Genomic DNA, 23332 nt, shown 5'->3' with positions numbered 1-23332 from the left:
GTCAAGGAGTTTTGCAGAGCCACAAGGTCCCCCCTGAGCCTCCTCTTCTCCAGGCTGAGCCCCTTTCCCAGCTCCCTCAGCCTCTCATGGGGATCCATTCCTTTCCCCAGCTCCATTCCCTGCCCTGGACACACTCCAGCCCTTGCAGGTCTCTCTTGTCAGGAGGGGCCCAGAGGTGTCCTCAGCACTGGAGGTGCCCCAGCAGTGCCACCACAGGGGACCGGCACTGCCCTGGCCCTGCTGCCACCCCAGAGCTGCCACAGCCCAGGGGCCAGTGGCCTCTTGCCCACCTGAGCACCTTTGGGCTCCTGTCCAGCTGCTGGCACAGCACCCCCAGGAAATCTTCTCCAGCACCATTAAACCATTACACCCTCTCTGCCAGCGCTGCACCTGGTGCTGCACGGCTTCCTCGGGCTCAGGAGCTCCTCAGGGTCCCTTCCAGAGCAGCCAGAGGACCCTTCCCTCTCTGCCCCTGCCAGCCTGGGACAGCAGGAGCACACTCCTGCCTCGCCCCCAACCAGCAGGAACGTGCACACTGCAAACTGAAACCATCTGGACTCCTGACTCCATGACAGGAGGGACCCAGCCAGGGCTGGACAAGGCCTGATGTACTTAAATAGATCAACCACAGCAAATAACAACAAATATACATCCACTGTGGCAACATGCAAAGATATTCCAAGAAGTAATAAAGGGTGATACATTGGGGTCAAGTTCACTTACGGGAGACACTTCCGTCTTCATTGCCTAATCTAAATTGGTTCAAACTTTATTCATGAGAATCTTGTCCTTAAGAGTAATCATTTTCAGTACATGCATATTTAGCCAGGGCTTTTTGTGGTGTGTCAGCAAACCACAGTGTCTTATCATGATTGGAAGATATATCAATTGAAATATAGAGTAGGAAGAAGATCATATTTTTGGAGAATAAACACATGATCATTTGTGAAAGAATTCACACCAGGAAAAAGAAAGGGAGAATTGAAATATAAGTGCTATGTAACAAAAGGTGAACCAGAAGTAATACTGTGATGAGACATGCAAATAAAGCAATCAAGATAGCTGAGTCAACAAGATATCAGGGCACGTGAGATAACGTGTGCCATAAATTGCAAGATAGCATGTCTCAACAGAACTTGCAAACTGTAAAATGAGATAGAAACAAGTTACACTGATAAACAAGAAGCACCAGGCATGCACTGAAGATAAAGGTAAAATGATCAAACATGAGGAAGACTATGGGAGCCTTCTTCAAGAGACCATCAGAAGACTGATGACCACGACAGACGGAACTGAGGCATGTGTGAAAACAACAAACTGCTATGAAACCATGGCAGAGTTTGATGCAATTATGAGTATGCCAATGATATGTTGTGACATTGAGTGGAAGGAATTTTTCAGATGTAACTATAGGCTAAAGAAGACTGGGTGAGATTTTGGTGATCTCCCTCACCCCCTCACTCCCAGCAGTAAATAAAGCAACACCTGCTCTGGTCTGACAATAAAGTTTTATTTTCTTGCCCAGTTTTGGGCTTTATGAGAAATGATAGAAAATCCAAGTGCCTGTTTTCTGCAGGATCCTAAAGTGCCCATTAACTGTTGTAATTCTTTCTGAGCTAATCATGGCTCCACATGCATGATTCCAGCACTCAGTCCAGACTGAAGACATTGGTGTGGAGGAGCATGGGGGCCAGACTGGGAGGCCTGTGCAGAGATCAGGGAATCGAGGTGCCACAGAGAGGGAGCAGCTGCTGCTTTTCCAGCTGTGCTGTGAGCGGACACGCTCCTCCACACCCTGGAAGAGCTCTGGGAGCAATGGAGCCCTGGGAATCCTCCTCATCTCCTCCCTCTCTGTGACAGACACCAGAGAGCCCCAACTCGGGAGTCCCTGCCCAGCTGCCCCCCTGGCCCAGGGCAAAGGGAGAGGCAGCAGGAATTCTGAGAGGACGTGCCCAGGAATCAGCGGGACAGAGCAGAGAAGGATAAGAGGGCTGGAAAAGTGGCCACTGCTGAGGGTTCCCCTCTGTGTTGGGTTTTACATGGGCTGGTTTTTGGTAGTGAGGGGGCCAAAGAGGTAGTTTGTGTGAGAAGCTGCCAGAAGCTTCCACCATGTCCAGCAGAGCCAGTCTCTGATGGCTCTGAAGATGGACAGGCTGCTGGCCCAATTAGAGAGGCTGGAAACACCTCTGTGATGACTAAAACATGGTGGAAAGAACTCCACAACTAACAATCTCTGTCAGAGAGGTATGCATTTATGGACATTGAGATGCATAGCAAATAATTTCACCAAAGACAAGCATGAACACCAGAGACCTTGCCCTCCTTATTATTCCCTCAGGTCTTACATATGCATGACATTCCACAGTCCCCCTTCATACATATTCATTCCCTGACCCCGCCCATCTTTGCTTTGTATCATAATTAACTCCATGCCCTTCTGGGCATGCTCAGTTCGTTTTGGTTGTCTCTGGGGGTCTCCAAAGGATGAAGGAACAGATTCTTCCTCAGTTCATCTCTTCACCTTTATTTCTCTCATGTGTGCTTTGGCCCTCTTGGCATATTTTCAAGGGAACACACCATCTTAGAGTCTGTGTCCTTTTCTTTATCTGCATTCTTAGTCCTGTTATTCCGCTGTTAAGACTAATTCTTCTGATTATCACCAGAGGCTCCTGGTGCTTGTAGTGCTTAAAAATGTGATCTCATGTATATTCTAAAGCACTATTTGAAAAACATTCTAACATATCGTGCATGTTCTTAAATTTACTACAAAGGGTCAGCTGGAATTTTCAAATCTTTGTCTCAATGACATATTTAAGAAGAAAATCAAACCAGCACTTTAACAGTTTTTTCCAGGGCTGGTGAACCGTTCCCCCTGGGCCATCCCGGGGCGGCGCTCAGCGAAGCGCCCCAGCCGCTATTTCGGCACGGCCCATGGGGAGCTCTGTCTGCCTGGCCTCCCTGAGCCAGCCCCACCACAGGCACAAGGGAAGGGGCAGCAGCAGCTTCTCCTTCCTGGTGCCCCACGGGAAGAGAGGTGTTAAATAGCAGAGGCCATGTCGCCATCAGTGGAAATAAGGCGAGCGATTCCATGATGCCAATCTTAAACAAAATCAATAGTTGTAAATCAGACCAATCATGTCTATGCTGTTTAATCATGTATCTTAGCCTTTTGGCTGTTCCTATCAAATCACTTCTATAGTTTTTATCAACTCTTTCCCAGATCTCTAAGTCAGTTGTAGAGAAAGGAATTTTGACTAACATTGTTTGCTTCCCGGGTCCTACTGCCTCCCATAAAGGGGCTTGTATTACCTCTTTCATTTGTTTCCTAGTTCAGGATGCTATGGGGCCTCTGTGGATAGTCTCTCATCATCACAATCATTATCAAGCAATAGGGGATACAACGTTGAAACAAGCTGTGAAAACTGAAGTGGAAACACAGAAGCAAATGAGTTATTGCTGTCCTCGAAGATAGAATAGATGAGGAAATAGTTACAGAAGGAACAGAAAGAGGAAAAAAAGGCTGGGAGAAAAAGCTGAGCTAGTGCAGACTTACAATTCTGTGTATGAAGCCAGACCATTTATAAAAACCAAGGCAACCACTGGACCTCGGGGTGGACAGGGAAATGGTACCCAAAAGAACAACCTCGTATGATCCAATTCAGATGGCTGATTTACAAGAATGCTGTGGCCATAGGCCAAGTGAAACTGAAACTGAAAGTGAGTATTTGTGGTGTGTTTGTTTAACTGGAGGAGACTGAATCCTGTTAAGTGGTGAAGAAACCAGCTGATTCTGGGATCCTGGTGTTATTTTCTCTTCTGGCCCTGTTCCCCCAAATGATCCCCATTCATTAACAAGCAGGGTGGCATTCTGGGCTGCAGAATGGATGTGCAGAAGAGAGGAGAGCCTCTGGAAACACCTATGAATTCTTTGCCTGAGCTCTCCCCTGGTATTACCAAAGCTGCCTTCATCCAAGCCATGCATGAGCATCGACCTGGGAATGCTCCTGTTACTGCAGCCATGGACTGTAATATGTTAATCCAATAATTAAGGGGGGGCCCTGCCTTACTCAAACCTCACCTTGTCACAAAATGAGACGAAATCAAGAGAGGCACAGCCTTTAATGCCCAATTGGTCAGAGGTGGAGGAGCAACTTTAAATCCTAGGGAAATCCCCATCTGGGCAGCATTAATGCATAGTATAATAAACCATGCCCGAGAGATGGGCTGGAACAATCTCCCAAGCAATACTAAACACACTGTACATAATGTCAGACAAACCAATTGTTCACAGGAACCAAGACTTACAGACTGTCCACCTAGAAGTCAGAGGTAGAAGGAGTTATATAATCATGCACTGTCACTTGGGATTCCAAAAGCTGTACTTTAGAGACAGTCTTTTAGACAGAGCATAACAGATGCATCTCTGAAATGAGATTACAAGAATCAGGAAGAACATATTCTGAACACACAGACACTAACACCAGTACCAGTATCAGGTCCCACGAGGAACAATCCCTTCCTTCTTCACAAAATCAGATCCCAAAAAATGAATAAAATCCAGAAGGCATTTGGGCCTGCCAGACTGGCAAGTAGAAGCTTATCAGTGGATAGACAACAATGGCCCCTATATTCTAATTCCAGTCAGTCCCCAACATAAGTGCATTAATTTCTAATATATGCAGAAGCACAAATTTCAGTATTTAATTAGCAGGATGCCAAAAGGCTGGCTAGTACAACTCAGACAGCAGTGAGGTAAAATTGCTGGAGTATACAGAGCCAATGTTGAGTGTAAAACCAATAAAGTTAATTTATGGCTACCAGGGGAGAGGCACAGGCCTTCTGCTCACTTTGCAATTAAGGATCACAATGAAAATATTCCGGGCTTTGATGTTTTAAACAGTCAAACCTGGTGTGTGCCGGACGGCAGCGAGTGGTCCTTCAGTTCTGATCTCAACCCTTACCCAGGTGGGAGTTTGGAATTTACACCACATGTTCCCCACGCAGCACCTGCACTCCCCAGTTCAAAACTTACTAATGTATCATGATATCCTGCTGCAGCACCAGAAGGAGCTTCTGAGGCCACAGCCAATTTTGAGAAACCACAAATCATTTCCTGAACACATTCCCCAGATAGTTCCCGGCTGTGGCCAGTGACAAAGCCATCGGGGCAGTGGCATTTTAGAGTTGGTAACCAGTGTTTAAATGTCAACACAGCCCCACTGACAGCTGCAAGTCCCTCACAGTGCAAATTTAACAGCTACATCACAAGCAGCTGCACACCCATGGAGGGCAGTGCTGACATAAAAGACATGTTCTTAGAGGTTAAACTACAAGAGGAGGATATAGAGAAATTTGCTTTTCCCTGGGAAGATCCAGGATATCTTCAAGGCTCCCTCAGGGCTATAAACATTCATCCACAGTTGCTCATGCTGCACTTGCTGAATTCTTGCAGACACCCCCCTAGATGTGAAGCTCTATCAATATAGAAAGATGAAATCCTAATTGGGGCAGATTCCCATGAAAAGCAGCAGCTGTATGGGGAGCATTGCATGAGGCAGCAATTGAAATCCCACCTGAAAAATATCAAGGGCCAAGTCAAGAAGTACAATGTTGGGGTACTTGGTGGATAGCTGGCAGTGCAGTAGTTCCCCCAGACACTTTAAAGGAAATTGAACAAATGCAGATGCCCAGACAAAGAAAGAATTGCAACAGTTAATGGGCACTTGAGGGTACTGGAGAAAACAGGCCCCTGGATTTTCTATCATTGCTCATCCTCTGTACTCACTTTTACACAGAAGAAAGCTGTGGGAATGGAATTCAGAACTTGAGGAGGCAGTCAAAATGCTAGTACTGGAATTAAAAAATATATCAATCACCAGGACCAGTGCATCCCCACAATGCTGTTATAGCAGAATGGAGTTTTCCAGAGCATGGTACCTACGGTGACCTGTTTCAAACTGGCCCTGATGGACCAAAGAGTCCTTTGCTGTTTAGTTCTACAGCATTTTAAGTGATAGAACAGGGATGTTTTGAATGGGGAAAGGGACTCTTATCCTTAGTTCAAGTAGTGAAACAACCTGAGAAAACACATCAGGAACAGCCTGTACAAACCAAAGGAGCCTTTAATTTGCTGGAGTCTATTTTAAAGCATCTGCTCCCCCAGAAGGAGTTGCACAAAAATCCACCCTCAGGAAACTCTATGTCTATCTAATGGCAGTTGCAGAAGGAATGAAATTCACCAAAGAACCCACTAAATATTCTAATTTACAAATGACTATCAATGCAGATCCATTAGCATTACAACAACCTTTCAAACCCTCATCAATTTGAGCTGCACCTCCCCTTAGTGAGGGGAAGCCAGCAGAAGATATTTGGTTCACTGATGCCTCAGCAAAGAGGGTAAGTGGTAAATGGCAATGTAAGGCAGTTGCATGAAACATCAACAAACAAACAAGTAATAGAAAAGGGTGAAGGTACTGCACAAGTAGGAGAGTTAAGAGCAGTTGCTTTAGCAGCTCAAAATGGAGCAAAAATCATTTATGTGGACTCACATGCTGCTTGAGCTGATCTTACCCAGTGACTCTGCCAATGGGAATCACTAAATTGGGAAGTAAAAAGGCGTCTCATCAGGACATCGCAAGACTGACAATTATTATTAGATTATTAGCCAGAAAAACAGTATTCAAAATAGGGTGGGTCAAAGCCCATGCCAAAGATAACAAACCAGCCACAAACTGAAAGAGAAGGGTGGATGAATTAATTGGAATCAGGGAAATAAAGATAGAAGACTCCTCAAATGAGGAATGGTATCAATTGGGAGAATGGTTACATCAGAAATGAGGTTACACTGACAAAGAAGCACTTAATTTTGCTGCACAGAGCAAAGGTTGGCCCCCAAACAGGAAAACCTGTGAAACTATTCTTACAGAATGCCCTCATGTAGATTAAAATGACAATTGGATCATCCTGCTAAAGCTCCACCCCCACACATCAGTACAGGAAAAGCTCTGTGGCCCCCAAGGTAAATTGTTTACATGGGGCCACTCAAACCCTCTGCAGACACCACCACATCCTCACTGGGTCACCAGGGGAGAGTGGCCGCGTGTGGCGCGGGGAGCCGGCGCCTGGCTTTCCCTGCACGGAGCTGCATTGGGGTTTGCTGCCGGGGCCTGGTGGGGTTTCTTTGCCATTTCTACCAGATGTCAACATGGGCTGCTGCTGAACTGGACCTGCCTGCCTTCACCATTTCTGCCAGCTGCCAGAGAGTGAGGCCGAGGGCCAGTGCTGCAGGATTGGGCCTGTCTGTCCACACTGTTTTCCGCTGCTGCTCCAGGGTCATTGCTACACTTTGGTTCATCACCACGGGTCTGCTGGCCTCTGCTGTTCCACCCCGCTGCTCCAAGGTTCCTGCTGCTGTCCAGCGACCGGGAGAGGGCACTGAGAGCGGCTGCTCCCTATGAGTTTGGCAAAGTGTCATGAATGGGCCAAGAGACCAGCTCCAAAGTGATTTCAGCCTTTATTAAAAGAACAGCCTGGGGAGAGGGCCCAGTGCACACCACCGCTCCTCCCGAGACAACTCGGAGGAGGAGGCAGTCAGTTCTGTCATTAGGCATCCCTGTACAGGATCTGGGTCTTCTCACCTCATGAGAGTCTCCAGAAAGGTGCTTGCTGGCTCTTAGTCCAGGAGTGTCATGCTGGTCGAGTTCTGTTTAAGTCACGGCAAAAAGGTGAAATTGTTATGAATAAAATGGGCAGGGATAATATTAATCTCTTTAAAATGCCTTTATTAATCATCTCTTATGATGGTTGCTCGAGGGGTTTTTGGCTGCCCGTGTGCGCCGTGGAGGAGGAGAGTCCTTATCAGCTCTGCTGCAGGCAGTTCAACAGAGCTGGAGAACCCGCCTCTTGCTGGGAGTAAACCCAGGGTTCTCAGTTCTTTTTGTTTTCCTTGGGGGTCTCATTTCTAGTTTGGCACATTTAACTTACAGCTAGTAAGAAAAACTGGAGAAATCAGTTTTTTTGATACTTTAGGGTTTACACGGCTTAGCATTGGTTCTTGTGTGTTTTAATTTTACTTAGTTTTATTTTATAAGGGGTTTCTGGTGTTAAAAGGGGTCCCAAGATGCACTTCGGGGTCTTTGATTTGCATGCGGGGTCGGCCTGGGCAGCAGGGGCTGCGGGCTCTCATAGTATCCAATATGGCGTTTCGGAGGCCTCGGGGCTGGGCAGCACCAGGGCTGCTAGATGTGGCTGGCGTGGGTTCTCTCCTCTTGGAGCGGGGCGGCGGCCCGGGCGCGCTCGGGGACGCGCTATCCAGCAGCGGCGGCTGGCCGTGGGCGGGCCGAGCCACGTGCGGGCTTTGGGGCTTCTCTGCGACTGGACTCGGGCCAGGCAGGCGGCATGGCGGCTGGAGCCACGCTGGGGGGGAGGCTCTGCGGGCTCCGGGATTCCCCGTGCTGGGCTTGGGGTGAGCAGCTGGCCTCTCTTTCTCCCGCTCTGGCGGTGGCGGGTGCGGGCGGCCGGGATTCCCCGTGCCGGGCTTGGGGGGAGCGGCCGGGGTCTTTGCGGTGGGCAGCGCTGGGCCTGGCAGTCTCGGGGACACTGGAAGCTAGCTCCGCGGTGGCTGCGGGGGTCGGGGCTGGACGGCCCCGCTCACTGGGGTCCCCGCTGTGGGCAGGGAGAAGCGGCTGGTTCTGTTCGCTCTCGCCGCAGCGGCTCGCTCTGGGAGCGGGGGGGGGCTCGCAGACAGCCGCCCGAATGGGGGGGGAGACTGGGGGCGAGGCCCGCGCCTCGCCTTTCTTCGAAGCCCTCTCTCTCGGTCTCTCGCGGCGGCAGCGCCGGCTGCTCCGCTGGTCCCTCTCGCTCCGTCGTTGGGGGTGGGGGAGCCGCGGCGCCGGGCTTCTTTGAATGGAGCTCTCGAGGTTCATTTTTAAGGTGGTCTGGGGGGAGGTGCCACGGAGTTGTCCCCTCACTGCTACATTACAAGATAAACATTCCAAATTTCATTTTTATCAAAATGGTGGTCAGACGTTCCTTACTGTTTTCCTCATTCAAAGATGTTGTTTAGATTTTTATTAGTACTTGGGCTCGTTGGTTTTAGGGTTTTTGTCTGACAATTTAACTTCCAGGCCTTGTGGGAGTCTCTTGTTTCCATCGGAGGTGATGTAATCTTCTGACATCATGGGTATGAAGGGAGCAGCGGGGTGATACCCAGTAAGGGGGGTTTACATAATAACTTCCATAACTTATGAAGCATCTACAGAACATTCTAACAAACAACTATGTAACTTAATATTGAACCACATCATTAACCCTTTGAAACTTTATTTTCTACAGCAGGAGGAGCCATCTCCCCTCTACCCCCTCGCCTGAGCCACCATTACCAGCAGAGAGGCTGCTGAGCTCCCACCACAGCGCCCCCTGCAGCCCCGGGGGAATCATCACTCCTGCCCTGCCCCAGCCAACGCCCTCTGCCGGCTGCAAGGAGTCACTGCAGCCTTGGCCTCGCTGGGCCCGCCAGCGCCCCTGCTGGTTGTGGTCATAACTGCACCAAAGGGGAAAGCTGGACAGGCAGGAAGAGGCTGCTTGTGGCTTTTCTGGTTTTATTGTTGTTGCTGCTGTTGTTGATTGTTTGTATTCATATATATTTGTATATATATAATGGCTTTTCTGCTTTTATTGTTGTTGTTGCTGTTGTTGTTTGTTTGTATTCATATATGTGTATAAATATATTATAGTGAAGAATTGTTATTCCTTTCCCCACATATATTTCTGAAAGCCCTGTAATTTCAGATTTATAATATTTTGGGAAAGGAGAGAGGGTCATCTTTTCCATTCCAGGAAGGTTCCTGCTTTTCTTCGCAGACTTGCCTCTTAAACCAAGACAGCCCCCCAGGCCACAAGGGTCCCGAGGGAACAAAGCCATGTGGGAGGATGCAGGGTGTCCACAAAGAGTGCAGTCCCCAGGAGAATAACCCTCCCTTTTCCCTATCCTTACGGTGATCTCCAGCTCATCGTTCTCATCTCTGGCCACAAACGGCCACCAGCCCTTGACCCTCTTCTGCTTGAAGAAAGAGATCATGGGCAGCTCAGCCTCGCTGGTCACCATCTCCAGGCTGCACTGCTTGGACATCTTTGCTCCCCAGGGGATGCAGTTCAGATCCACCTAAATGGCCCCTGGCAGGACAAAGGGGAGAAGAGAGGTTGGAATGCAAGAAGGCCACCTCCTTGGCCACCTCCTTGGCCACCTCCTGGACCAGCATCTCCTGCCCTGGGGAGCAGCTTTGAGCCAGCTCTGGGAAGGAGAAATGGGCTGTCTTGGCTACAGGAGCGCTTCAGAAATAATATTCACCATTATGAATACAAATCTGGTTACCATTACTATTCCAATTTGTACCAACCCTTTTCTCCATTGGGTAAGTCCTAAAGGATTCAGCATGGTAGCAATCCATGATTCAGGATCTAATCCATCAAACCATTGTGGTTGCAGAGATTGAAAGAATTCTCCCCTCTGTTCACTTACTTCTCTCATTTTAGCTCTTGCCTCCTCACTGGAGGATGAGGCATTGTCAATAATTGTACAACATTCGGCTTCAGACAGTTGTAACATTCCCCATACACCCTGTTTTTTCAACAACAACATATCTAGAGCTAATTTATTTTGTAATATCAATTTGGAAGCCTGATGGACGTGGATGTTTAGCTCTCCAAACATACGTTGTGTCCGGTTGCTTGGCAAATGAAATTGTCAAGTAATGTTTTCTAATACAATTTTTAGAGTAACTGAAAGGGGTGAAAATGTTTTCAAGCATTAGTGCCATTGTTTATCAAGTGGTATAATAATTCAGAATTTGCCTTTTTGGTCTTTATGTTGCTTCTGAGGAAGGCACGCTACAGTAATTGTGTCTTTTGGATGCTCCAGCAAAATTGAAGATGCCCTTGGGACAGAGGGAGGGTTATTCTGACTCCACACCTCACTCCAGCATTCCCTGATTCCAGAGATAGGTAGGTATAACATTTTCCATTGAAGCACCCCCACACCATTCCTAGGAGAGCTGAGTACTTGGTTTCTTTACAACAGGTTTTATCTTTAAAATCAAGAAGGGTGATTTTTGACTCTGTATTTAATAAGGCACCTTGGATTGGGAAACAGGTGACAGGAATTCTGCTTTGGTTAACTAGATGTGAGCTGTAGGGCTCATCTTGATTTTTCCAGCCTTTTGAGGTGTCTCCCCAACAATTACATATGTCCCATGTTAATGTTTGGACTCAAGACAGAAAAGCCTTTAGTGTTTCCATTGCTATTCCTTCCCCAGTAACCAACATCTCACTTTAGCTGTTATTTGGGGCTGTGAGTATCCCCAAAGCACCCCATCCCCTGAAAATAGACCCTTAAACAAGGGTACATGGAGAAAGCACCTTTGACTTTGAGGGTGGACACTTGTCCTCCAATATCTGTGAAAAGGTTGTGGGGACTTCATGGGGACCAACAGCACAAATAATTAGTAAATCTCCTTTGAGTTTTTAGTAAGCCTTCTGATAAAAAAACCATCCTTTCTCCCCTGCCTGACCTGCTGGGGATGAAGAACAGCCTTTCCTGACATCTTTTCCTTTTGTGGATCTTCTAACGGAGGAGCCGTAGTGGGGCAGAAACATCAACTGATCCCTCCTTTGTCAGCCACCCCTTCAACTCCTAACTCCAGGTTATCACTAGGCTGACCATCCATAAGTGTTTTCAGGATCCCCTTTTGCAAACCAGACATCCAAAGACTATTTCTTCTTTTTCTGTGTTCATCGCTCATCCTCCCTGTCCAGGAGAAAATACCACTTTTTTGGGTGTTGTCAGGGGCATGGTTGTTTTCCATTCACATCCATCACAAAACTGATTTGGAATCAGTGGAAGTTATGGATTGTATTTTCTGCCATAATTCCTATTCATAATTCATAACCAGTTCTTCTGCCACTGCTCCCCAGGCCCAGATTTTACACGCTCTGTGACTGTGGTCAGGGGTTATCGCCCCTTCCAGGGTGGCAGCAGCTCTTTCCTCATTTATGAGGTTTACTCTCTAACCTTGGAGCTGAACACCTACAGGTTTAGGGACTCTGGAAGTCCTCTGACATGAGGAGGAGGGGAGGGTGTGTCTTCCTTTCAGAATCTACTGGTATCACCTTGGGAGATTCATGTCAAAGTTTTAATTCTTGGTCATTCATCATTTGCAAACAGGCGGCTTTTTGCACATTCTCCTCACTTTGATCAGTAGTTCCCGCTGTCACCAAGGCATTTCCCCTTTCCTGGGGATTTAGTCCACCAGCCCTGTAAGCTGCTCCCTGTGTAAGAGACCAGGGAGCTCAGTTGTCTCCTGCAGCCAGGAAGACTCTGAATCCCCAGTACTCTTCAGCCTTTTTATTTGACAATAAAATGTGATCACTTCCACTGAGGGATGCTCTCCAAGTCACTTGTTCTTAGACTCATTAGAGGTTGGACCATATTCATTTATAATATAGCTAATTCAGTAGCTGTGTACAGGACTTCTTGGGTTGTTATTTGAGGTGAGCCATCCTTTGAGCCATCATAGACATATTCAGTTTTAATTAGTGGCCATTGTTACCAAAATCAGCTTGAGAGAAAAGTTCTAACACAGTTTTTAGTATTAGAAAGCAATCATTCTTTATTGCAGCACTGGTCACTCAGGGGATCCTTCCTCTAATTGAGTGCACTGAGCATGGAGTGAACAGAGTTGTTGTCATACACACTGATTGCATATTCATTAGCTGTCACCCCTGTTCCCCCCAGTTCAGCCCCCCTTTACCTCATTTGTATATTCTCTAGAATGTTCTCCCTCTCCTGATCCCTATTGGCCCTGGCTTGCTGCAGTGCTCCAGCCCTGTTACCCTATTGGTTCCCCAGGGTGGCTGCCCCGCCTCTGCACCACTTTTGCCTGTTCCCATTGGCCCTTGACTCTCAGATCCTCCCCTTCTTCCCACTATTTAATCCTGTGCCCTCAGCCCTAAGTTGTCTTTGTCCTTGGACTTCCTTTGGGGCTCAATGAAAAACTCTTGGATTTCCATACAAAGACTTGTCCTTCACCTCTTTCATCAGCCATTCCAGCAAATGTGCTCAGGACCCTGAAAATGCTGGTTGCTCTCTGGGATGTAATGAAGTGCACAGCTTGAGGTAAGCCTAAACATATAACTGAGACCCCTCCACTGCAGTAGCAGAACAGTGATCTCACTGAGCCCAAGAGTTGAGGCTCTTGGCATCTCCGCTCCCACTCTGGCTCCAGGAGCCACCCCAAATCCCCTCCCAGCCCAGCTGTCCCCAGTCCCTGACACTCAGCCCTTGCAGCACACACTCACATGGCCCAGCTCTGGCTCCTGTCACTGCCTCTGGCTCTGCTTGGCCAGGGCTGGGCTGGGCACAGTTTGGGCCCATTCCCCTTTTGTCCCACAGGTTCCCAGCTGAGCAGCTCCAGAGCACAGAACCTGGCTGGGATCAACCTTCTCAGCCCTCTGTGTGTGTGACAGGCCAGCCTTGGTTCCCAGTGCTGCCTCCCTTGGCACCTGCCACTGCCATTGGTTTCCCTGGATGTTGTGGTTTGGGGCTCCCTGCCCTCTCTGCTGTCCCTGCAGACAGTGAAGCCCCTCCTGGAGCAGAGACCCTGAATGGAGCAGAGCCTCTGCTGCCACACCCCATCTCCCAGACCCTTGCCCAGCGTTTTGCCACTCAGCAGGGTCAGCACAAAAGAAACAGGCACCAGCTTAAGGAATAGGTGTCATTTACTCTAATGCCAAACTGCCAAGAATCACAAAAGGATGAGCTCAGCAATGCACAGAATCATTACTACAAAAGATTGCATACAGTGATTAAGAAAGATACATCCCCAGTTACCCCAAGACTTGACCATCCTCCAGCTCAGCTGTGGAGCCCCTGTCACAGCAAAGGACTGGAGAGCCCCTCTGGGTAACTGGGAATTCCTGTGGTGTGTCCACCTGCAGGCAACGAGGCTTCCAACTTGATGGTGAGAGTGTCCTGTTCTTCTATTGTTCAATAAACAAGGTGACATCACTTGTAGTGCAGGAACATCTGGTTTCATTCTCCCCTTGGGTTCCTCCCAAACCCTGACAAAGGGGTCAAGAGGAGACCAAGAGAGTTGTCTTTGATCCTACATCCCCAAATAAGGCCAGATATTGGATTTCATGGTCTTATCTGATTTCTAAATACGGAGAGGTAAATGTATGATTAACTAATGAGGACATTAATATATCATATTGCTAATGATGCTTTATTAATAAGCAAATACATTTATAAAATGGCTAAAAATATTTCCCCAATAAGCGGATACATATAATATTAGGTTAAAACTTATAATGTTAGGTTAACTTTGGCTCAGGGCCTAATGTTCAGGCCTCAGGCAGGGCCTGTTGTGCACACCTTAGTAATTCACCCAGTGCCACCCCTCTGTCCCCTGCCTGTCTGCAGCACACAGAGCTCCAGTCACCCCCAGCTGTGGCTCCGCTGAACACAAAGGAGACACAGCAGCACAGTCCAAATCAACTCCTGTATTAGCAGAGCCTGCAGGGGATGAGGCTGGAGCAGCCCTTCAGCCAGCTCTCCACCAGGGCTTGGCCCTCACATTGCCAGCAGGGTTGCAGCACCTGCACAGCAAAAGCCCCCACAGCTCCCTGGGGCAGAGCCAGCTGCTGCCACCTTCTCCAGAGCACGGCTCCGGTGCCACCAGCCTGCCTGGACAGCACCAGCACTGCCCCCAGGGCTGCTGCAGAAGCTGCTGGCAGACAGGATTCTCCATACAGGGCATTCCAAAGGCTTTTGCTCAACACAGAGGCCCAAAGATAGGAGCAGCTTCTGCTGGGGCTGAGGGCTGGAGGGAAGGGCAGCAGCCCCAGGCACCTGAGCAGGAGTGGCTGCCCTGGACAGAGACACAGCACCTCAGAGACAGGGAGTGATGAAAGCACTGCCTGAGCCCCGGGGTGGTCATGTCACTGCTTTCCTGAGCCCAGAGGCACAACAGCTCCTGCTGGGAGAATGGCCTCAGTTGATCCAGGAGGCTGCAATCAAGGAGGGAAGGACGGTGCCCAAAAGCCAAGCAGCCCAGCTTGCAGCCAGCATGGAGCTGGCCTCAGGTCCCACAGCCCTTTCTCCAAGCAGGACACCTCCTTTCTTCAGGAAAACTGCCTTTGGGGCACTGTCCCTTCTTGTCTCACAGCAGCTGATCCAAGGGGTGCTTGGAGTGTTGCCTTTGCCCTGGCCCTGGCCCTTGAGCCCAGGCTTGGCCACGAGGGCCATCACCCCAAGGAGGGAGTTTGGTTTGGGTTTAGGACAAAGCAGAGGGAAATGTTTATGTCAAGAAGACAAGAGGATTCTGGCTTTATCATGAAGCAAGGGAGGTGCAGAGCAATGGCCGCAGTAACGTGCCTTATTTCACCAAATTTGGGAGCAATTGGATATAATTAACTTCATTGGGCTTGAGTGCCTCATCATTGTAACTGCATTGTGTGGAGAGCCTTGAAGAACAGCCTTTAGTTCTTCTAAACTGCAAAGCCACTCTGGTTCTTGCTCCACATGGATGTGGCCTAATGCTTATCCAGCTCAGACAGTGCTTCCTGCTTGGTGATTCTCCGCCACGCCTCAGGGATTTCTCCTCTTCCCTTAAATTTCTTGTTGTACAAATCTTCCAGCTGTGTCTGGAAATGAGACACAAACCATTTCCAGTATGCCTGCATGGATGAATCAGGAAGAATGTTCCAAGTGGAATAGGGAGGTCCAGCATTACGGTATGTCCTGTAGGGGATTGATACATTGTCACCAATTCTGAAGTTCTTCTTACTTGCGACAAGGCTGGAACAAATATCAATGACCAGGTGGTCTGTCTGATGCCACCACCATCCTTTCACACCTTTTGGGCGATGGAAGACCAGCTGATGGTCTCCATCATGTCCCTGCATGGTGTTTGTGCAGACAGCCCCACAAAAGGGACACTGTTCCCAGCACCCCGAAAAATGCTTTGCCAAGATGGAGTGAGGCTGTGTTGAAAACACGTTCATATCAGCACCAGCAAATTCTTTCTTGAGCCTGTCCCTGAGGTCATCCACAGCTTCTGCCATGACACTGCTCAGGAACTCAATGTCTGTGACCTCCTGGTGCTCAATGCCCTTCAGGTCACTTCTGGGCAAGCTGATCACCTCGCTCAGTTCCCTGCAAAATTCATCCAGCCACAGAGAGGCTTTGTCTTCTCTGCCTTTTCTGTCTTTCACAATTTGGGTTGATAAAGAAACAGCCGACAAGATGTTTCCATAGAGAAGATTAAGGGAGGAACCCAAAAACTTCTCCAGCCTCCTGTTCCCATCTAAACAGTGACTCTTCACTCGTCCCTCAATGTAACCCTGAAAAAACTCTTTTGGAAACTTAAGGTACTGCTTGAAATACTCAAAATTTTCTTCTTCTGCCAGGTTTTTCAGAATGCAAACTTCCAGATTGGCTCTGTTGCCCCTGAAATCTGGGAATTTTCCCTGCATGTCCTCAGCAATGGCTTTAGCTGTTCTCTCATAGACCGCCCGGCGAAGAGCTGGTTCAATCTTGTCACAAAGGAAAACAGCAAAAGTGGTGATGGAACTGGCTCCTTGGCAGGAAATCTGGAAACACTGGAAGAAATCTTCTCTCTTGCTGTTCAGGTACACGCCTGGGTCATTTGCCTTTTGGAATGCTTCGTGCATGGCTTTAAACCTCTCTGCTGCCATTTTGCACAGATACAGAGACAAATCCATGCTGTACTCTCTGTTAAAAGTATATTTTACATCGCTGGGGACAGAGTTCACACCTTTCTGTACTTCATTGAGTATTTCATGAATAAAAATTCTACTGTAATCGCGTTTCTCCTGTTCCTTCTTATCAGTGTTTGCCTTCACACTCTCTATGATGTTGTCTGTGATGTGCTGAAAGTTGAACACATCAGCATCGGAAATGGTCCAGTTAAGTGGGAGAAAACTACAATACTTTGTCTTCCTGGTGTGTTTCTCCTTGTCAAAACAAAATCCTCTGCCTTTGGGAAATGACCTGATCCGTTCATGGAAACCTGGCTCCTTGAAGTGCTCTAGAAGGACACCTTCAATGTCTGCATCAATATTCACCCTTTCCGGAGGAGGAACAGCACGGGAGACTTCTGCAATCCAACGGTTCCAGAGAAGAGTAAACTTGTCCTTCAGTTCTCCCTCACTGAGGCTCTTCCCTTTCAGAGTCACAGCCAGCTCCCTACTCCTTCTCAGGAGCTCTTCTTCATATTCAAATTTCCTTGCATCCAGTTTATTCTGATGCTTCTGTAGCTCAATAAGATTCTCACATTTCTGTTTTGTTTCATGAAGAAGAGTCTCTTTTAGTTCTTTCAGCTTCAGCTCTGTGCTTGATTTCCACTGCACCAGTATCTCACGGTCTTTGTCTTCCCTGAAATACTTCTCCACTTCTTTCTCAATGGCATCACTTGTCTCTTGCACCAGCCCTTCAAGGTGTTCTCTGGTCACATTCTGCAAGTCCCCATTCCGAATTTTGTTGTCCAGTCTCATCTGTACGTCTAAGATGTGACTCCTCAGCCTCCAGGTCCACTGACTAAAGGCACTTTCCAGTTTCCTGTACGCAGCAATCTCCAGAGAATTCTTGAAGCTGAAAACAAAGTTTTCATTCAGCAGAGCATTCCAGAGGTCACCAATACGATCTTTCAGGCTCGAGAGCCTCAAAATGCTGCGCTGCGACTGCTTCTGGGCAGCCTGGAGGATTTTGCTCTTGAGTTGCTGGACATTCTGGCTGTAGGTGGGGTTGGGTGGTGCCATTGGGGGGTTTCCTTCCCACAGGTGAGCAAAGTAGTGGATATGAGTGTTCACATCAAAGCCAATGACATCACTGAAGGAGGAGATGTCACAGAATTCCTGCTGAGCAGCTACCACAGTCATTTCATCCAGCTTTTCCTGCAAACGCCTTTGTCCTTCCATATTCTGCTCCTTGGCAGTTATTTCTCCCACGTTTTGGTGGACAAAGAGGCAGCTTGGGGAAAGATTGACTTTCTTCATCCTCAGGAAAGCCTGCACAGCAATCTGGAGAACATCTTGCATTTCTGATGGATTTTCTCCAAAGATATTCATCACAGTCATGTTGCCAATACCAATGACAAAGGTGGCCAGCTCGTTGTCATGGTTCAGGGACTGTTTATTGGCCACCTCGATGGCACGAAGTCCCTCTGTGTCAACCACCAGCACAAAATCAAAGCCCAAGTCTTGCTGCAGCTCCTGGCCCACTGGGATCAGCTGCATAAAGGCTCCGCGGGTGCATCTCCCTGCGCTGACGCTGAACTGCAGACCAAACATGGCATTCAGCAGGGTGGACTTGCCCGTGCTCTGGATGCCCAGCACGGAGAGCACAAACACTCGTTTGTCCCCCAGCCTCTCAATTAACCTGTCAAAGATTGCTCCCACCCAGCGCAAGGGCAGGTAAGAAGCATCCCCATCCATCAGCTCCACAGGATATCCCAAAATCATCAGCTCTGCTGCAACTTCTGGCAGTTTAATGAAACTCTCTTTCTCAGATTTCATTAGATCCAGAGCTTCATAAATCTGCCCTACCTCTCTCAGAAGGTGCTCCAGGCCAATGGATGAATCATTGATTTCATCAGAGAGGACATCCAATCGACCCAGCAACTGAGAATTCACACTGTTTTTTCCCTTGCTTTTCTTTCTTGCCAGGATTTCAGTCCATAACTTGTGATAGTCTCTCCTCAGTTTTCCAAGATGACCAGAGGACAGCTCGTCCATAAAGACCTTCATCCACTGCAGGAAGTATTTCTTGGTATCTGCTGGCTGGGTCTGGAGAAAGCCAAGGAATGATTTCATCAGTGGGTTGAGAGGAAAAGCTTGCTCAAGTTGTTTCCTTCTTATTGCTTTCTTCTCATATTGAATTTGGCTGCGATGATGCTCAATGCTCTTCTTCCCCTTTTCCTGCAAGCGAGTGAGTTCTTTGTCCTTTTTGCACCACTGGTACCACAGTTTTCCTTGAAGTGGCAGCAGCTGGGATTTGATCTCAGACAGCTTCTCTTTCTTCAGAAGGTCCACCAGCTCCTTGGCCTTTGCTTTGGCTGTCACACATGCGGGTTGATCTGCATCCACTACGAATCCGTGCTGGCGAGCTTTGTCCACACAGGCATCCAGGCTGAAATGTGAACTAGACCCTTTGAGAAGATTCCCAATTTTCTTAGTCAGCTGGTCCATCAGTTCTGCTTCATTTCTGTTCTTGATGCCTATTTTTAAGTTTTTGTTGGCCTGCCCCACTGCAACATTCTCTTTTTCTGTGAGAAGACAAACCAAAGGCCTTTTTGACTTCCACAGGTCCTGCAGAAGCTCTTTCCCCCTGCTGTCCATGTGCTCCAAATCAGACACAAGAGCCACGTTGACAGCAGAGATCTCCTGCAGGAACTGCAGCTGTGCTCCGTGATCCCTGGCGTCTCCATGCAGGTTACAGAAAGCCACGCAGCACTCAAAGGTGTCATCGGGGCTCCCGCGGGGGCAGTACCAGGCGATCTCCACCACCCCTTCCATCAGCAAACGCTCTCTGGTGCTGCCCCTGCAGTGGCGGTGGAAGAAAGTGTCGTGTTTGCGTCTGCTCAGCAGAGCGTTCAGGAGCTGAGACTTGGAAGAGGAGGCCAAGCTGCCAACGCGGATGAAGGACACGATGGGTGTCTGGGCCTGAAAGATGAGTTTGTTGTTGTAACTCTTTGTTCCGGCCTGCTTTCCTGACTTGTCCGCCTCTTTCCAGCTCTTTTGGATTTGGCTGAGGGCGTAGAGCGGGAACTCGATGTGTGAAGTGCACGGGTTGGGCACCAGCAGAGGCAGCGCCAGTTGGCAGAAGGCCAGCTTGGTTGCAAGGGTCTGTCTGAGGAAGTCATCAGCACAATGGAAAATGGCCATCTGCAGGTCCATGGGGTGCACATGGCCATCCCTGCTTGCATGTTCAGGGGCTGCTTCCTTGAAATCATCAAGAAAATTTTCAAACGAATCAGATGGCTCATCCTCTTGTTCTGTGGTTTCTGATAAGGGTTGAAGGCCTGGGTTGCTCTCATCACAGCAAGTCAGGTACCTCACCTGATAATCCACGGTTAACAGCTTTTGCAAGAAGTAACATGGCAGTTCCTTGTCCATCCTGGGCTGGCTGTCCTGCAGAGATGTCTTGTTGATGGTGTGGAAATCTCCCATCCCCATTTTTCTTGGATAGTGACTTTCGAGTCCAAGGCGCTTGAGCAACTGGAGGAACTCCTGGTTTGCAGTGGCTTCATTGGCTTTGGATTGGCGTTTTTCTGACTTGGACTTGGATTGACTGGGGGGCTCAGGTGTTGCAAAAGTGTCTTCCAGGTCATTGACAATGTTCTGCATCCTCTGTTCATCCAATTTGTCATCCAAGCACCCATGGATCAAGGAATGCAAGTCCCGTTCCAGCCTCTCCCAGTCTTCACCTGCACTGTGCTTTTGGAGGAGATTCTTTATCCGTGGGGACCATAAGCCTTTCATGTGATCTTTCATGAAAACTAAATGCTCCTTCTTCTGCTCAGGGGACAGCTCTTGACTTTCCGGTGTCACAGTCAGACCCGTCAGCAGAAGGAAGGCCTCAGCTCTGTCAGCATCTTGCTCCTTCAGGTTCACGTACTCCTCATGTGCTGCTTCCATTTCCTTGGCCATGTACTGAATTTCTGGGTGTCCAAGGAGGTGCTGGAAAGTGCTGCCTTCCACCTGGTACCCTGCGCTGGTGGCAATCAAGAGCACCAACAGTTCCATGTCCTTCTGAGCCCGTTCCTGGAGAGACTGGAGTAAGGAATAAATGGCGAGGCTGCAGGTCTGGGTGGCTTCCATCTTTGCTTCATGAACGGCAGAAGCAGAGCTTCCTGGTGCATAGGTGACAGCATGGATGTGCTCCTTCATTTGCTGCAGTGTTTTGATGAGCTCTTCAAGCTCAGAGACTTTGGGAGGTCTGGGAAGTGGGTGTCCAGGCTGGAAGATCCATTGCATAATGAAGGAAGCCTCAGGGAAGTCCTTGACAGAGTAGATATGAGGGTCCAGGAGGCTTCTCAACATTACCTTGATAGAGCTGGTGTTTTCTGGAGGTGACTCCTGGCAGCTGCGCACGGTGTTCACCAGGAAGTCCTGCAGGGCTTTGTCTGACAGGCACACGTTGATCCACACACTGGGGTTCCTGGTTTTTGCATTCAGATGATCTTTTAACTCCATCAGCATGAGCAGCTTCTTTTCATCCACTGTCACCTCCCAGGCCTTCACAGTCCTCATGAGATCTCTGGCCTCTTGCACTGCAATTTCTATTTCCTTCCCAAAAATGGTGCCAATGCTCTGATTTGTCAGCTCTGTGTATGCAGCCCTGAGGGCTCTGCTCATCTGACCCACGGACTTAAAATCCCCACTGTGATTGTACATGATGACATCCCACACTGGGATCAGCTCAAAGCCACGGTCGATAACGCACCACGTTGTGTTATCAGACACCAGCCCCATTTTCCACTGAGGAAGAGAAGTTGTGTCTGGTGGGCCCCCTGTGTTGACCACGTAGAGCTGTATTGCTGTACGGGAACTCTCTCTGGCTCTCCCCAGGACAGAAGCCTTTGAGCTGGACTTAGAAATGTCCACGGCCCCTGCAGCACTGGCTCCAAAGCCACTCCAGCTGGCCCCAACAAAGATGTTCAGTGCTTCAGATGTTTGTCGCTTCATCTCTTCCCTCTGCTCGGCTCGGAATCCTTCTGTCCACGCCTTCCACCAGAATATCCCCCCAAAGTGGAGGGGACCCTGGTTTACATGGGACCCAAACCTGATGAAGAACCTCTCACACCTATCCAGCAGGAGGGCCTTGTCTTCTTGAGTGAAGCTCAAAAGCTGCTCCATGTCTTGCAGCTCCTTCAGAGCCGCATCTGAGAGGAGAAGCTGATGCCTTTGGAAGTAGCAGGAGGCCAGAGGGATGTACTGGTACTTGGTGCTGCAAAAGTAGCTCTGCTCAGAGTGGGACTGGTGGGTGTCCTGGGACTGTTTAGAGCTGCTGTGACCTACACCCGCTCCAACAGTAATCCCCCAGAATGAGGCTTTGGCAGAAACGCTCATGCTGAACCCCAGCTGCTCCATGGACTTCGTGAAAGTGGATTCTGCTGCAGAGGACGAGAACTCCTTCCTCTCAAGAAGCGATCCTTGCTCTGGACCAGAGAGCTGGAATCCCTCAGGAACCCTGAGGAGCTGCTCTCGCTTTGCCAGCACATCTTCAGGTCTGCTGCTTCTGTAGATGCCCTGCAGGGCCAGTCCCCCTGACGCCCGCCTCAGCACCTCCATGTCAGGGATGTTCTCCCTCCTGACTGCTGACAACTCCTGCTGCTCCAGCTGCTTCTTGATGCTCTTCAGCATATCTGCCAAGAGTTTCTTTGGATGTGGCCAGAACTCTTTGGGAATCTCCATGGCTTGCCACAGAGTCTCTGCTTTCTCCCTCACAGCATCCTGGCTGTGGCTGTGGCTGTTGAGCATTTCTGTCAGATCCTTCAGGGCTTGTTTGGCCACTTCTTGTCTCTGCTTTGTCTTCTGCAAGTGCTCCTTCTGCATCTCTTTAGTGGTTGTTTTCTCATCTGTTATTTTCAGGAGTTTCTGGAGTGCCTTTTTCTCCCAGGGGTGCTGTACCTCACACTCCAACTTGAGATAGTCTTCATATTGCAGGTGTTGCAGGGCTTCTCTGCACTTGATTCCCAGGATCTGTGACACTTTGGGCAGCCAGTATTCAGCATCCAATCCTTCCTTCTCTAATGCCTCTGCCAGAAGCTGTAACTTTGCATCCCCCTCTTGTGTGTCCTTCTGTGAAGCCATGGCTGTGGGGGAAGAAAAGAGACTTTCCCTAAGGTGCTCTCAGAGGCCCCAGCCTCCTGGCAGAGGCTCTGAAGCAGCTGCAGCCCTGGGGATTTTTCCCAGCCAGCTGCTGGAGCCCAGCCTGGGATGGCACAAGAGCCAGGCTCTCCTTCCCAGCACACTTTATGTACCTGTGGCTTTCCTGTTTGCAGGATCAAGTCTGAAGCTGAGTGTATGTCCCAGAGACAGCAGAGACACACAGAGACAGTAACACAGACACAGACACAGACAGCCAGACAGCCAGACAGCCAGACACAAACACATCATATGGGGGACACTTATGGGTATGAAAATTCAGAGGTTTAGTAACATTTATGTATATGAAAAAACAGAATTTTTAAACATGTTATTTAGCAATTCTTTTAAGGTAGAGAAACAGCTTGTACTAAAACACATAGGA

General features: G+C 48.8%; 1 protein-coding gene across 2 annotated transcripts in view; it reads right to left on the bottom strand.

Moving 5' to 3' along the window:
- The window catches only part of LOC310907358 (interferon-induced very large GTPase 1-like), a 41842-nt gene that overhangs the window by 12887 nt on the left and 5623 nt on the right, over positions 1–23332 (bottom strand). The window contains exon 2 of one of the 2 annotated variants that reach the window (XR_014589610.1): positions 15205–22895. Coding sequence is in view for 1 of the 2 variants with exons in the window: in XM_083857520.1 (XP_083713646.1) it covers positions 15592–22893 (7302 nt within the window). In the remaining variant the exon portion in view is untranslated. Of the gene's footprint in view, positions 1–14892; positions 22896–23332 lie in introns of those variants that run through there. The other variant, XM_083857520.1, reaches the window with a different exon arrangement.

The sequence above is a fragment of the Zosterops lateralis genome (genome assembly GCF_965231275.1).
Source record: "Zosterops lateralis genome assembly, chromosome: 3".
NCBI classification, from domain to species: domain Eukaryota; kingdom Metazoa; phylum Chordata; class Aves; order Passeriformes; family Zosteropidae; genus Zosterops; species Zosterops lateralis.
Note: the sequence above shows the minus strand (reverse complement) of the source record. Positions and strands in the feature narration are given on the sequence as shown.